The 15063-nt window shown below is 28.0% G+C and overlaps 1 protein-coding gene across 1 annotated transcript in view; it reads right to left on the bottom strand.

Annotated features, from left to right (window-relative positions):
• Window positions 1-2584, bottom strand: part of LOC107060826 (aluminum-activated malate transporter 8-like) — a 4177-nt gene extending 1593 nt beyond the window's left edge. The window contains exons 1-5 of the mRNA XM_015309194.1: window positions 2299-2584; window positions 1853-1996; window positions 1099-1371; window positions 573-697; window positions 99-242 (exon numbers count right to left, since the gene is read on the bottom strand). Coding sequence (XP_015164680.1) covers window positions 99-242; window positions 573-697; window positions 1099-1371; window positions 1853-1996; window positions 2299-2584 — 972 coding nt within the window. The remainder of the gene's footprint in view (window positions 1-98; window positions 243-572; window positions 698-1098; window positions 1372-1852; window positions 1997-2298) is intronic.
• Between the last annotated feature and the right edge of the window lie 12479 nt (window positions 2585-15063).

The following is a 15063-nucleotide window of genomic DNA, read 5'->3' as shown; positions in this document are numbered from 1 at the left end:
TTTAATAATATTAACAAAGACCCCCCCCCCCCCGAAATGTATGTCACAAGGTGACGAAAAAAAGTAGGGTTTGAAAAAAGAGTGTTTTATATATGTACCTGAGATTTTGAGTATATATGGCTACTAAGAGCTAGAAGATGGCAAGCACATTTTCTAACAAGGTTGCCAATCTTCAAGTATTGTTTCCATGGATGATTAAACTTGAAAGCTCCATGAGGGGGTTCCCACAATGCTAAGTTTGCCTGAAACATCAAATAAACTATATATTATCAGTATAATTTAATTTATTATATCATGTTGCTGACCATCAAGTTTAAGTTGTCAATCAAAGTTGTTAACTAAATTTATCCATAATATGAATTTCATTTAGGTCGTTAGTGAATAAAACTTAAATTCTGAAAGTCGTTATAAAGTGGCTTGCATGTTACAAAGGTGATTTAAAAAAGTTAAGAAAATATTGCCTTATCATAGAAGACAAATAATAAATACTCAAATAATAGTAACCTCTTTTGGATGAAAAATTATACTTTTTTTTCTTTAAAATTATGAGAATTGTAATATGATTTACTTACCAAAGATTCCTCAATGGCCTTAGAACCAAGAATACTTAAAAAAGCTTCATGAAATCCTTTTTCATTATTGTTGTTACCTTCAACACTCTTAATCTCAGACATGTGAAAATATTCACTTCCAAATCCTGTAAAAACAACAAATTTTTTTTTTATTTTTTTCAATTTGTTGCTCCATATAAATTTCAACAAAAGGTTAGATATTATTCAGTATGTTCCAGTTTATGTGAATATGATTGATTATATATAGAGTTTAAAAAAAGAGTTATTTTAAAATAATTAAGTGAGTATGTTTTATTTTAAGATTTTGACACCCCTATTAAGAAAATTATTTAATAATGTTAATTAATAAGAGGGAATATTGCTTAACTAGATAAGACAAAATTTAAAAGGTTAGAAAATCATTTAATGTGAACCATAGGGAGTATGACATAGGGGTCAGATTTTGGAAGGCTAGGTAAGTAAAAAGTTGAAAGATAAATCGTTTCTAAATTAAAAATAAAATAAAGTCATATAAATTGAAACGTACCTTCTAGATAGGTTGCTAGTTTTTCAAGATTGGTACTAGCAAGCTTATGAAGATCTTCTCCGGCCCACACTGGACGAATAATCATGGAGATGATCATGACAGTGAAGACACCAACAAGAATAGTGGATATCCGTCGATGAGCCAATTGAAAAATATTTTCTGATCGATAACCGGAGACCGCAACCAAACAGAAGGTCAAGACAAATATCATGGTTCCATAGTCATACCTCCTCTTAATATGAGGGTAAAATCTTGTAAATGTACCTAAAGCACCTGCACATATCATTAGAAATGAGGTTAAATTTGTACTTCTTAATTCGTTTCAATTTATATAATTCTATTTTTAAAATTTTCTAGTTTATCCAATAAAAATGACATCTTTCTTGAATTTTTTATTTTACTTTTAACGAAAAATATTTATAACTATGCAAATGTTATGACATACTTACAGAGCAAAATTTACAAACAACCACATTTTAGCCCAATAGAAAAATAGTTATTGTCTTAGAGTTTCAATCTTGTAAGTTGAAACTCCATATCTATGAGTATTTTTTAAAGACATTCTGAAAAATGACCACCAGTTTCAAAAGTATTTTTGTATAGTATATTTGTTAGGACCATAAATTTCAATATATATATTTTTTTCTGAAACTTATTTGTTGATTAGTCAATTATGTTCACATAGTAGACTTCATTCAGTGCAACATTTTTTTTGCTATTATTTTATTATATAGTATGCTTTGCATTTTCATACCTACAATAAAGACCAAAACTCCAAGAACTATAGGATTTGGTCCTTCTCTCCCAATTAATTCAGCTAAGTATTTAGCTCCAAGACCAAATGCACCAGCTAGTGCTGTACCAATTCCTCTATTTATGCTCTTTGATATGGTTGCACCTGAATAAATAAATAAATCATCAAAAATCTAGATAATTCGTATCTAACATGATTTTTGATAATTCATCGCTGATACGTCTTTTGATAGGATTAGATTTTTTTTTTTTGTTATTTAGGAATTAGCTGTGAATTTCATCGCTAAATAACTGACATCTAATAAATTTTTTTATCACATCCATAGTTAAATAGGATGAACGATGAGTTTTTTTATTGTTTAACAATAGAAACCGTCCATCGATAATTTCTATTTTTTTAGGTGTAAAAAATTGAAAAATTATTATAATAAAAATAAAAATAATTACCAGCGGTGAATTCAAAAGTAACCACCACAGTGAGGACAGCCCACATTACTGGTTCATCGAAGTTATGAAACAGTGGTTCAGTATAATAGAACAATGAAACTAAAGTGAGAGCTAGTCCCACTTTAAAGGCATGCCAAATTTTTCTTGGATCATCTTTGCCAATTTGCTTTGTGTTCTTAGCAATTTTTCCAATTTTTATTTGAAATTTTCTTGGAAAATCCTTAAGCTTGTTCCACCACTTGGTGAAAACACTAAGATTTTCTTGATTTGTTGAATCAATCTCCATGAAGATACTTTTTTTTAGGATAAATGAAGTGTGTTGGAAGAGAAAGAAGAGAGACGAGTGAAAGGTGATGGAATGAGAATTGTGTAATAAAAGAATCTCAAGAACCTCAATTTATAGTTGAAAAAAAATGAGGTGGAATATTTTAACAATTTATATTTGTACATGAGTATGTGTTATTTTAGGGGGCGATCTTATAATAATAATAATATCATACTACTTAAATAGACGAATAAAATAAAAAAAACGGTGTAGATACTAGTAAAGAAAAGTCATTGAATTTGACTTTCTTGATTCCTTTCTTGTAGTATATAGGTCTGCTACTGAATTTTCCAGAAGAATGATATGATCATGAAAATCGATCATAAACCTCATAATAATACGTACATAAGATATTTGTTTCATTTTAGTTATTTAAAGTGTGATCAAAAGGACATTAACATTCGTACATACTAATATCAACAATGATATTTATCTTTGTACGTAGAACACACAAATTGTTATAGAAAGTCGAAATATTATAAGTACTAGTAAAAACTATCCTGATAACAATAATATCTTATCTACTTTAATGGCTAAATAAAACAAAAGAGGATGAATATACTAAAAAAATGTCATTGAATTTCACTTGCTTGTTTCTTTTCTTGTAATATATATGTCTGACACTGAATTTTTCAGAAGAATATCATGAACATAAAATTCATAAATCTCATAGTATGTACATATGACATTTCATTTATTTTTAGTTATTTAAAGCTTGATTAAAAGGAGATATACATTAATACATATTAAAAATCAACAAGGTTAGTTTCACCCTTTGAAGAGCACACAAGTTGTCATAGGAGGCCAAAATATTATAAGTACTTGTAAAATTAAGACTCTCATAAATAACAATAATATTTTATCTATTCTAATTGCCCAATAAACAAAAGAGGGGGTGGTGGGGAGAGATACTTAAAAAAAAAAGTCATTGAATTTGACTTGCTTGATTCTCCTTACTTATGTAGGTCTGCCGCTGAATTTTCCAAATGAATAACACAATCATAAAAATCATAAACCTGTACATATGATATTTGTTTCATTTTAGTTATTTAAAGTGTGATCAAAAGGACATTAACATTCGTACATACTAATATCAACAATCATATTTATCTTTGTACGTAGAACACACAAGTTGTTATAGAAAGTCGAAATATTATAAGTACTAGTAAAAACTATCCTGATAACAATAATATCTTATCTACTCTAATAGCCAAATAAAACAAAAGAGGATGGAGATAACTAAAAAAAAAGTCACTAAATTTAACTTGTGTGATTCCTTTCTTGTAATCTATATGTCTGGCACTGAATTTTTCGAAAGAATGACATGAACATGAAAGTAATAAATCTCATAGTATGTACATATGACATATAATTCATTTTAGTTATTTAAAATTTGATTAAAAGGAGATTTACATTAATACATATTAAAATCAACAAGGTTAATTTTGCTTTGTAGAGCACACAAGTTGTCATAGTAATAATAATATTTTATTTACTATTTGAAAAAAAAGTCATTAAATTTGACTTGCTTGATTCTCCTTATTTATATATAGGTCTGCCACTGAATTTTCTAGAAAAATGAACATAATCACAAAAATTATAGACCTCATAGTACAAATAACGTTTGCTTGATCATTTTAGTTATTTACAACTTGATCAAAATGAGATTAAACATTAGTATATAACAATGTCAACAAAAATGGTTTCACTACTAGTAGAAATTGTTTTGATAACAATCATAATATTTTATCTACTCTAATAGTCAAATTAAATAAAAGAGGCTGGAGATAGTAGAAATTAGAAGTCATTGAATTTGACTTGCTCAATTTGTTCCTATTATTATATATATAGGTCTGCCATTGAATTTTTAAAAAAAATAACATGATCATAAAAATTATAGACCTCATAGTACGTACACATGACATATGATTCATTTAGTTATTTAAAGTTTGATCAAAAGGAAACTAATTAATACTAATGCATACTAATGTCAACAAAAAATAGTTTTACTTCGTAGAACACTCATGATATTATAAGAGGTCAAAATATTACAAATTTATGTGTACGGGTGAGGTGTCACGATACCCAATGACCTGGGTTGAAACTTTATATATATATATATGACAAATTCATTATATATTACACTTGCCATCCACTAAAAGAAATGGTGAATGGTGCAACTGACAAAAGTCTTAACATTGCGAGGGCTTCAAATTTTAGTGCAGTCAAGGGGTTTTGCTTGACTTAGTTCATGATTTTCTTATTTATTCTTTCTTTCACTAAGAATTAATCTTTAATTGATACGAGTGTTGGGTATATATTCTATATTTAATTACAAATCAATGCTAAATTTTGAACGTCTCAAAAATATTGATAAAAAATATATTTAGATAGTATTTTTTTTTTTAAATGATGGATATTATTATGTTAAAGCTTTTGAATTTAAAAATTCTTATAATCTTTCACGTCACGTTAAGTGAAGATAGTTGAATTGAAGCTATAACTATTTTAATTTTTTCTCAACTATATGGTATTAGATGATTTATACAAATTTTAGAGATATCTAGATAATTATTTTGTAAGTTGAAGTGTTCAAGTACTGACCCATTAATGGAGACGAGTTAATGTATTGGATTATTATTCACTCGATTTTCCTCTTCTACTACCACTCTCAATACAATTCTAAGATTGAATTATTATTTTTTTGAATTTTTTATTTAATTAACACAAATTATATAATTCACATGTCTGACCCATGAAAAAAAACATATGCATAAGTATGGGAGTGTTAAATTATAATTAATTTTAAAAAAATGCGATCTCACACGATAAAATCAATTTTACAAAACCTCAACGGTTTTAATAAATGTGGAGAAAAGTATATATGAAAAATTGCAATATAGTTAAATATCAAGAACTATACACAAGAATATTCAAACAGTTCAACAACAATTTTTTTGTTTTTTCGATGTTAAAATTATAATTAATGAATTAAAAAGTTTGCTTACTGTAATAGTTTAAGTTTTTCGATAGGAGTATCATATAATTTTTTCATTCATAATATATAGTTTTGGGGCTGAGCCTTGAGAATGCTAAATTTTTTGACATGGAGTTTTTTTTTTTTAAATGAGTTCTACGTACGCGGTGTAAATATGTATTAGTCGATCCAATCGTTTTCAATATAAACAATCATATGTTAAAGTATATAATTAAGTAATTAAAAATATGTTTTGCTTCCCTTCTTAAATGAGATCATACGTGGTGTAAATTTGAGCTTTCATTTGGCCATTAATTTTGAAGTTGAAACTTGAAAGTATGAGTTTTTGAAGTTGTATTTGGATATACATTTAATTCTTTTTTTTAAAAAAAAGATCAGTGAGTAAAAGTCCCAAAAATTCAAAAAACTTGAAAATATTCAAAGATCATATTTAAAAATAGATGAACCTTTTATCAAACGAAAATGACATAGATGAGCCAAGCTTTTAACGAATGACATAAATGAACATTTTCTCTTTTCTTGAAATTCGATGACGTATATGAGCTTTTCCCCATAATATTATAGCCTTTTATAAGTAGCGTAATTTTTTTCAATTCAAATTATAAAGGGTCCACTTAACCCATTTCCACCCCTCATCCCTAGGAAATTTACATATACTACAAAGATATGATTTTTTGCCTAACTTAATTTAGAAAATAGCTAATGAATCTTACTTTAATATCATGTGAAAAATTAATCTTCGTACTCAATCCAAAAGTTAGATCAAAAGGAGATGATTGCTCAAGACATTTAAAGAGACTTAACATTCATTTTTCATTTGACGTGGAACTCTTCAATAAATACATTAAGCTGATCGTATACTGCTTTTCCTTGAATATTTCTATCGAAATACCATCGATATTTCCATCAATTTTGTGGAAAACACTTACCAAAAAATACATCTTCCATGAATTTCGTCGAAAAATTTAGAAAATAATTATTTGAGAAATACACTAATTTCTAAATGTAAATTATTTTGTCCACCTTTTGAAGTTATAAAACTTGCTTAATGTTCAATAAACTAAACAATTAAATGCTAAATATACTATTCTAAATCTATTTCTTTATAGCTCCAATATTTAATCAATCCTATGCTTCCTTGTACATATGAAAAGTACACAATATGTATTAATTAATCACTTAAATCTTCATTATATAGGTGTGAACTCATTAAAAATCAAATGATGTGACAAATTTATTAAATTTCTCCTTTTAAGTTATACAAGGTAATTATCGAAATTTACTTAGTAAAATTATAATTATTTTTTGTTTGTTGTAACAGAAAAAATCACTTAACTATGTATATATACCACTCAAAAGTTAGGGCGAATCTATAATGTCCATAGCGCGCTAAGCATGCTCTCCTACTCAAGATTCTATCCTTTTTTCCCCTCTATAATCCGAATACCTTTGTCTGTGTATAAATTCAGAAATGTGCAATCTACTTCATTATTTCACCAATTGATTCATATGTATCTAATATATGTATACTTAACAATTTATCACAAAGTGGTAACGAAATGTAACTTGTACAATTTTTTTCATTTTTCAAGTCGATCTGATTCATTCGTTCCTAGAGCTATTTACTCGATTGTACGATAGATGCACAACAACGTCAATCTCTAGGCAGTTCAACTTGTGTATTTTTTGCTTCAAAATCTTATCTTTAGTGCAGAAATTAGTCATACTATATTCACCTCATAAATAGGGAGGGGAATAATTAATGCATAATGTGTGCACATGCCCAATTTTCCTCAAACAAGTTAATATTAAAATATCAAATATTTTTTTAAAGAAAAAAATTGGAATTTTCATTGCAAATTAATTCTAACGATGAAATAAATTATGAATTCATCGACTTCAAAACTAATTAATGAAAATAAAGATGAATTCTTTTACCGGAAAATTTGACAAACATATATTATACGATGTAAATTTTGCAACATGTTCAATTTTTTCATTGTAGAAAGTTAACAGCTACGAGCATATTAACGACGGACACAAATTCATAGCTAAGCCGTTGGGCTAATTCCTGTTTTTTTTTTCCCTCGTAGGATTATTATATTGGTACTCAATTTCATATAGCTAGGTCCCTTTTATTTGACTAAATAATAAAAAAGCACCTCTTAATCTTATTATCTTAGCATTAAATATAATTAAGTGGTTGAGAACCATTAGTTCATCTTGACCAATTTATCTCAACATAGTTAAGTAACCTTTGGTGAATTGGTGACCATTCATTTATCAACTCGATTATTTTAATCTGTTTAAATTTAACCACATGCACAAATAACATTTTTTTGGTGCCACGGTTTAAATTTTGACCTTATTAAAAAAATGTGCAAATAATAACCTTTTCGTCAGAGTCAAAAATAAATTAAATCTTGTTGAATCGCCAAGAGACTAGCCGTAACTACAATAAGTTATGGTGATTATCACTGGTCAAATTTTTATAATCACTATAACATGTTGTGTAGAAATTCACCAATATGTTGACGTATCTAGAAGATTTTCTTATAGCATTTGTGACTAAATATTTTATAATTCGTCATGATTTATGGTCAAAATCCTATCGATCACCATAATTTGTTATAAGGAAATTAAGGATACATTTTTGCTTCATAATTGATCCAATCAACTCCAAATTTGATACCAACTTTCATATAGATGTCCCAATAACAAAATTCAATTCGAATCTTACAAATTCAATAGATACACTTTGTGTTCTTCTACAAAAAAGCTCAATAAAATTTGATAATGGTGTTTTTCGACCAAAAATCAATCTAAAATAATCACGCATAAGCATGAGTATTCAATTTTCTACTGTACATATAAAGAAAACGGAGAAGAAGGAGAGGAGGAGGAGAAATCCTGACGAATATACATATTTACACTATTATGAAAAGGACACCCCGCGTAAATATATCTTGATTCGGTGCAACAACATTTTTGTAAGGATCGATGTTGGGTTAATAAAATGGGCTGACCCGTAAACTTCTAATTGAAGCCCAATTGCCTAACATGTACTTTCTAATTGAAGCCCAATGGGCCAACATGTACTAAACTTCATATTAGTCTTTAATATAAGGGGAACTTTCACATATAGCCACTCAAAAATAGCCTAATTACTCTCCATAGCTATAGTTTGATAATTACAATTCATAGCTACATGTTATAAGAAGGAGAGAGGCGAGCGAGACTGGGGAGAGAGAGGAGAGAGGCGAGTGAGAGAGGGAAAATAGTTGGAGAGAGGTGAATTGTATATGTATATCGGTTAGATAATTGTATATTATACATATGCATTTGTATATATGGCAGCCAGATGGAGAGAGAGGAGAGAGGCGAGCGAGATGGAGAGGAGGAGAGAGGCGAGCGAGATGGAGAGGAGGAGAGAGGCGAGCGAGAGAGGCAGAGAGGTGAATTGTATATGTATATCGGTTAGATAATTGTATATTCTAATAATGTATTTGTATATATGGCAAGCGAGATTGGAAGAGGGAGGAGAGAGGCGAGCGAGATTGGGAGAGGGAGGAGAGAGGCGAGCGAGATTGGGAGAGGGAGGAGAGAGGCGAGCGAGAAGAAGGGCAGAGAGGTGAATTGTATATGTATATCGGTTAGATAATTGTATATTATACATATGTATTTGTATATTCTGGTGAATTATACATATACAAACGTGGTCAACCCATGTAAATAATGTATAATGTTAGTCGCAAGTGATAATTATACCAAACTATAGCTATGATTAGTAATTAAGTACTATAACTTTGCTTAACAGCGTAATTTTCCCTTAATATAATTGATGGATCAAACACAATCTTATTGAATCTAGTGCATATTTGATGTGTCATATACATATATTAAGGAGAAGAAGAAGTGTAAATTTTGATGAATTTCCGAGAAAAACAGAAGGATTTTGAATGTTTTGATTTTTTTCGAAGTTGTGATACGTCAGAATACTACAAAATTGTTACAAGCGTGATTTTCTCCTTAGATGATTGCAGTTACAACTCTTAATTAGATAAACTTAATGATATGTATCTGACCAATATGTATATCTGATACATGTATCTAGAATCGATAGATACATGTATCCGAGGTGAAAAATATGGTAGAATTCGTAATAATGTAAACTAAAGGGAAATGAGGTAATTAAGTACTAAACTAGTGAAAATTGTAATGTTTACCCAAATAATGAAGTTGCTAAAGCTACATTGTCCCTCCTAATTTGGATTCAAATTCCCTTGGACACTTTATACTATTTTAAAGATTTTTAAAATCGTTAAAAAACGTAAACTTTAAATTCTAGATCCATCTCTCTAATCCTAACAATTAATTATCTATTGACAAATTTATCATGATCAAAGAGTCACAAAATACCAAACTCCACTTGGACAACTAAATCTTTAATAATTGGTTGTACTATACACTTCATTTAATTAATTAATTATTTTTTCAACAAATTTCATATTTTAATCATTTGATACAAGTCTTATCAAGATTTCTTGACCTTTATATATTTTATATATGTCTATGATCTATTGATTTGGCTAGACTTAAAGTGTGTTGATACTAATGAAAGACTCATTTGCATGTTTTTAGCCACACAAAAAAATTTACATGCAAAGCTAACCTTTCTAGAGTTTGTTAACCTCCTTTTGGCTATGACATGAAAATTTAGTCAAGTTTGTGTGCAAGTATGACCAAAATATAATATTTTTTTCTTTCACCTAAGTAAGCATGGAATAATTTTTAAAAAGTTGGGTAAACCTAGAGGATTTTTCTTCATAGAGATTGCTATTATTTTCAAAAAAGAAAATCACTTTTCAAAGGGTACTTTGTTCAAGTCAAGATAATGAGTATTAGTGGTTGTAATTAGGGGTACGTGGAAACACTTAAAGAGTGATAACAAGTTTTGGAAAGCTATTAAATTTACATGAATCTACGTGTTATATTGTAGATTTGTTTTTGATGAAGACTAGATAAGTTGAAAAGTATTTTCATTTCATGAGTTAATTTTTGCGGTTGAGTTAGATTTAAGGTTCATTTTATGATATCAGAATCAGTCCCTTCACAATCCACTATTTACATGATATTGTATGTGCTATAGATGTTTAGTTCTAGGTGTGCGGAGTGGGTGGGGTGAGTTGAGAACCATGTCGGCGATAGAAAGGGAAATTGGATTCCTTACATGGTCTTGCATAATTTTCACTGTATTAGCTAGCTTTTGAGATTAAGTTATATCCAAGGTTTATTTTTATTTTTTATCAGTTCATATGCAAGTTTTATCAGCCTGTCAAAACTTTTTACTTTCTTCATTCTACCTATAATTTTAAATTATTCACTACTCTAATTAACGTATTAATTGAACTTGTTTATGTTACTCAATTCTTCAAAAAAATTGACGAACAAGCTCGATTTGGTATTATCTTCATTCAATCTATTTTATTAAAAAAAATTACAAGTCTTATGATGAATTTGAATAACGTAATTGTAATCTCAATTTATATATATAGCATATCTCTTTATTAGTTTATTATAACAACAATTAGGGTGACAATTGGGTGGGTTGGGTCAAATTTGGACAGGTCATAATGGGTTAAGACAATAATCGGGTCAAGACCCAATCCAATCTAAATTTGCTTGGGTGAAAACGGGTTGGGTCAAAAAGGATTAGGTATGGGTTACATTACGGGTCAAGATCCAACCCAACCCAATTTTTACTAAACTTAATTGTTTTACTTGTTCTTTTAAATTATTTTATCACATAATAAAAAAAAATTCTTTATTATGGCTATATACAACACATCAAATTAACAAAAAAATTAAAATATTTAGACAAAAATTTCATGAGCCAATTCAGGTTATTTATAAACCTAATTTTTAATGGGTTGAAATGAGTTGAGCTAATGAATGAGCGGGACAATAACCCACCCAAATTTAAACAGATTGGACAAGTTAAATTTGATTTTGTCACTCCTAACAACAATAATTTCATTACTTATGTGCCCAACCATAAATACTTGATGAAAACTAATATGGGTTCGCATAATTCAATAATTTTATTTCAAACTTTGATCGTCATGTTATCACTATTAAAAAAATGTAAAAATTCGATAGACTACTTTTTTTTCAATAATTTCTCTTTAAAAAAAATGAATGTTCGTTGGTTAATTTCTGCGCAAAAATATGTAAAAACTATAAAAATAAAAATAAAAAAAGAAGAAGGAGAAATAACGGTTTTAGCACATGTATTATTGCATAATTTCAGTTTTAGTTCATGTGTTTTTTGACTATGCGTATTGAACCTTCAATTATTTTAAATGTATTGGTCTTGGTCCTTATAATTAACAAAAGTTAACTATTTAACAAAATGATTATTTGAAAATATATAAAATAAAATAAAGGGTTGGTGATTCTAAATGTTTGAAGAATTATGTATATAAAAAATAAAATTATAATTTTATATTTTTTTAAAAATATAGAATTAGAATGATTATATTAAATATATAAAATGATTTCATTTTCTTCTCTGTTTGCTCTATTTTTTATTCATTAGCAACTCTTTTTCGATGGTTACTGATCAAAGTCAAATGCTATTACATTTGAATGGGTTTAGTTGGTGGACATGCTCCTTAAGACTATATATCAATGGTGTCCTAACTGCTTTCAGTCTTTAAATAATTAAACATTATTCTTCAAGCATTTAGAATCACCAGCCCTTCAATATATTTTATTTTATATATATAATAATTATTTTGTTAAATAGTTAACTTTTGTTAATTTCAAGGACCAAAATCTCACACTTCAAATAATTAAAGGTTAAATGTGTAAAGTCAAATAATACAAGGACTAAAGTTGAAATTATGTAATAATATAGGAACTAAAAACGCTATTTGCCCTAAAAAATTACAAGAAAATCGAAAGAGCCTCAATTGATTATTTTTTTTCATTTATGAAAGTCGAGGAACTCTGTCAATTTTTTAAGTGCAAAACTGTTGTTGATGAATATAAATAAAAAATAACGCAAGTATTCTATCAAATAGCATGTGGAGTCTAATGATAAAATTGTTCAATATAATAGCAAATATTATATTGTGTGAAAGATCGATGAACAAAACTCCATTGTTATTTTTTTTTAAAAATGATCTCGATTATTTTTTAAAGAAATTAACAAACACTCCTCAATTTTAACTGAGGTAATTCATAGGGTTCCTTTAATCAACCCACCATATTCCGACATAGTCAAGTCTATCGATTTTTACTATTTAGGTTGAAAATTGATGTCGTCTGTCGATTTTGATGCTTAATATTTAATATATTTTTTAATAGTGTATGGTGAAAAACCCGTTTTTTGAAATACATCATAGATAGAATTTAGGAGGAGGACAATTAATAAGCTAATTAACCTACATTTTTTTATGGACAGATCTGGTTTAATGACTATCTAAGTTACCATAAATAAGCTAATTAACCTACCATTCTAACAACCACAAATTTATAAGTAAATCTTCATTTTATTTTTCTTTCTAATTTCAAACACCACCACATAAATTTACCAATTGACAAATGACAACTATGATTAATTTATCCGTTGAAAAATTTATCCACCACACAACCCCACTTGGGTTAAAAACTAATTAAATATCTAAAATAAGATAAGTGGTACTTCATTTCATTTATTAATTCTATTTAGTACACCACTCTTGAACAATTTGATAAAAGTCTTATAAAATTAAAATGTCCTTGCTTTTTAGGATTGGTTATGTCTATGATCTGATTGGATTTTTTTTTTTAAAAAAAACATCAATTAATTTCTTATTTAACTTTTATTTATCATGATAAATTTCGCAAGTGGTCATTCAACTTTTAATTATTATACACAAAATAATAATAATCATAAAAATGTGTTTTTATAGTAAAAAATTAAAATACATATATTATACTATTTAAAAGAACATACTTTTTTATCTACTTAAGAAATAAATTAAAAAGGGAAACTTACATTAGTCCAACTAATTTAGGAGCTAATTACTTAGACACACTTTAGTTATTAATATTACGAATCTTACCAGATTTTGATGTATCCGATATGTCAAGTTACATGTATCTCGGGATATATGAGGTTAAAATTAGATGTAATGTGTTCTAGATACACTATACACAAATGGATTCACGTGTATCTGTGATACATAGACAAATCTCACCCGTCTCCCTCACCTCCCTCCCATCTCTCTCGCCACTCTCCTATGTATTCGATATTCCAGATATATACACATGTATCTAGTGTGATTCACGTATATTTGGGATACATGACTGTCTCGTTTGTCTCTCTCCCTATTTTAATGTATCTAGTAGCAAAAATACATGTATCTAGGTGTATCTTCCTTAATATATGATAGGAAACTCTTAATTAGTGATAAAATACATAATTATTTGAAAATATAGATAAAACTAATATATATGATAGGATTATATATGTCTAATAAGATAGTCATTAGGTTTGGACAAGAAATAAGTTTGTTGATTTATCAAGTGGTGCAATATTGATATTAGATAAGGTGGGTTGCTAATGTAGCTATCTATATTTATAGGACAATTTTATAGATGTGGTAAGCCACTTGTGGTTTTCCACTTTAGAGTATGCATTTTTTTTCGAGATTTTTATGATATATACGAATATAGTTGAATTATTATTTCGTTATAAAAGATAATTTTGTGACTTTAGTATAACAATTGAAAAATGAATGATATTATTAATTATCCATGACACTTCCCTCTCTAGTCAATAGCAAACGTAGGCATAATACCCTCTTTTCTTTGTGAGTTACTAACAATACATAAAATCACGAGATCAGCGGTAGAGTCTGAATTTTCACTAATATTATTTAAAATATGAAGAAATAACTATACGAGAAATTGAAGAGAATTCAATATATACTATATATACATAAGAAATAATTTTAATCATATATAAACAATGTAATTTTCTGCTGAAGGACTCAACCTTACCTAACTCTGCCTTTGACCACAATTAAGAGCTAGTGGACAACAAATGAATCGAATCAAATATTGACATATTAAAAATAGGATAATAAAACTTTTATTTTTTCTACGTTTGAATATATAAAATTTATATTTATTTTAAAAATATAATATATAAATATAAAATTCAATAAAATACTAGATTAATGTAATACTACATAACCAAAAGAATTAAAAAAATTATATGACTCTAGTTTGTAGGTGCCGATTGAGAATCGTGTTGGCTAATATTGGTGTTGTTATGGGTTATAGCTAGTGGCGATGATAGTAGACAGTAATGATTGATGGTGGCGATTAATAATTGTGATGCATATAGTGATAGTTAATGGCGACGATAGTTGACGATATATAGTAATGA

The sequence above is a fragment of the Solanum tuberosum genome, unplaced genomic scaffold, assembly GCF_000226075.1.
Source record: "Solanum tuberosum cultivar DM 1-3 516 R44 unplaced genomic scaffold, SolTub_3.0 scf00098, whole genome shotgun sequence".
Taxonomy (NCBI): Eukaryota; Viridiplantae; Streptophyta; class Magnoliopsida; order Solanales; family Solanaceae; genus Solanum; species Solanum tuberosum.
Note: the sequence above shows the minus strand (reverse complement) of the source record. Positions and strands in the feature narration are given on the sequence as shown.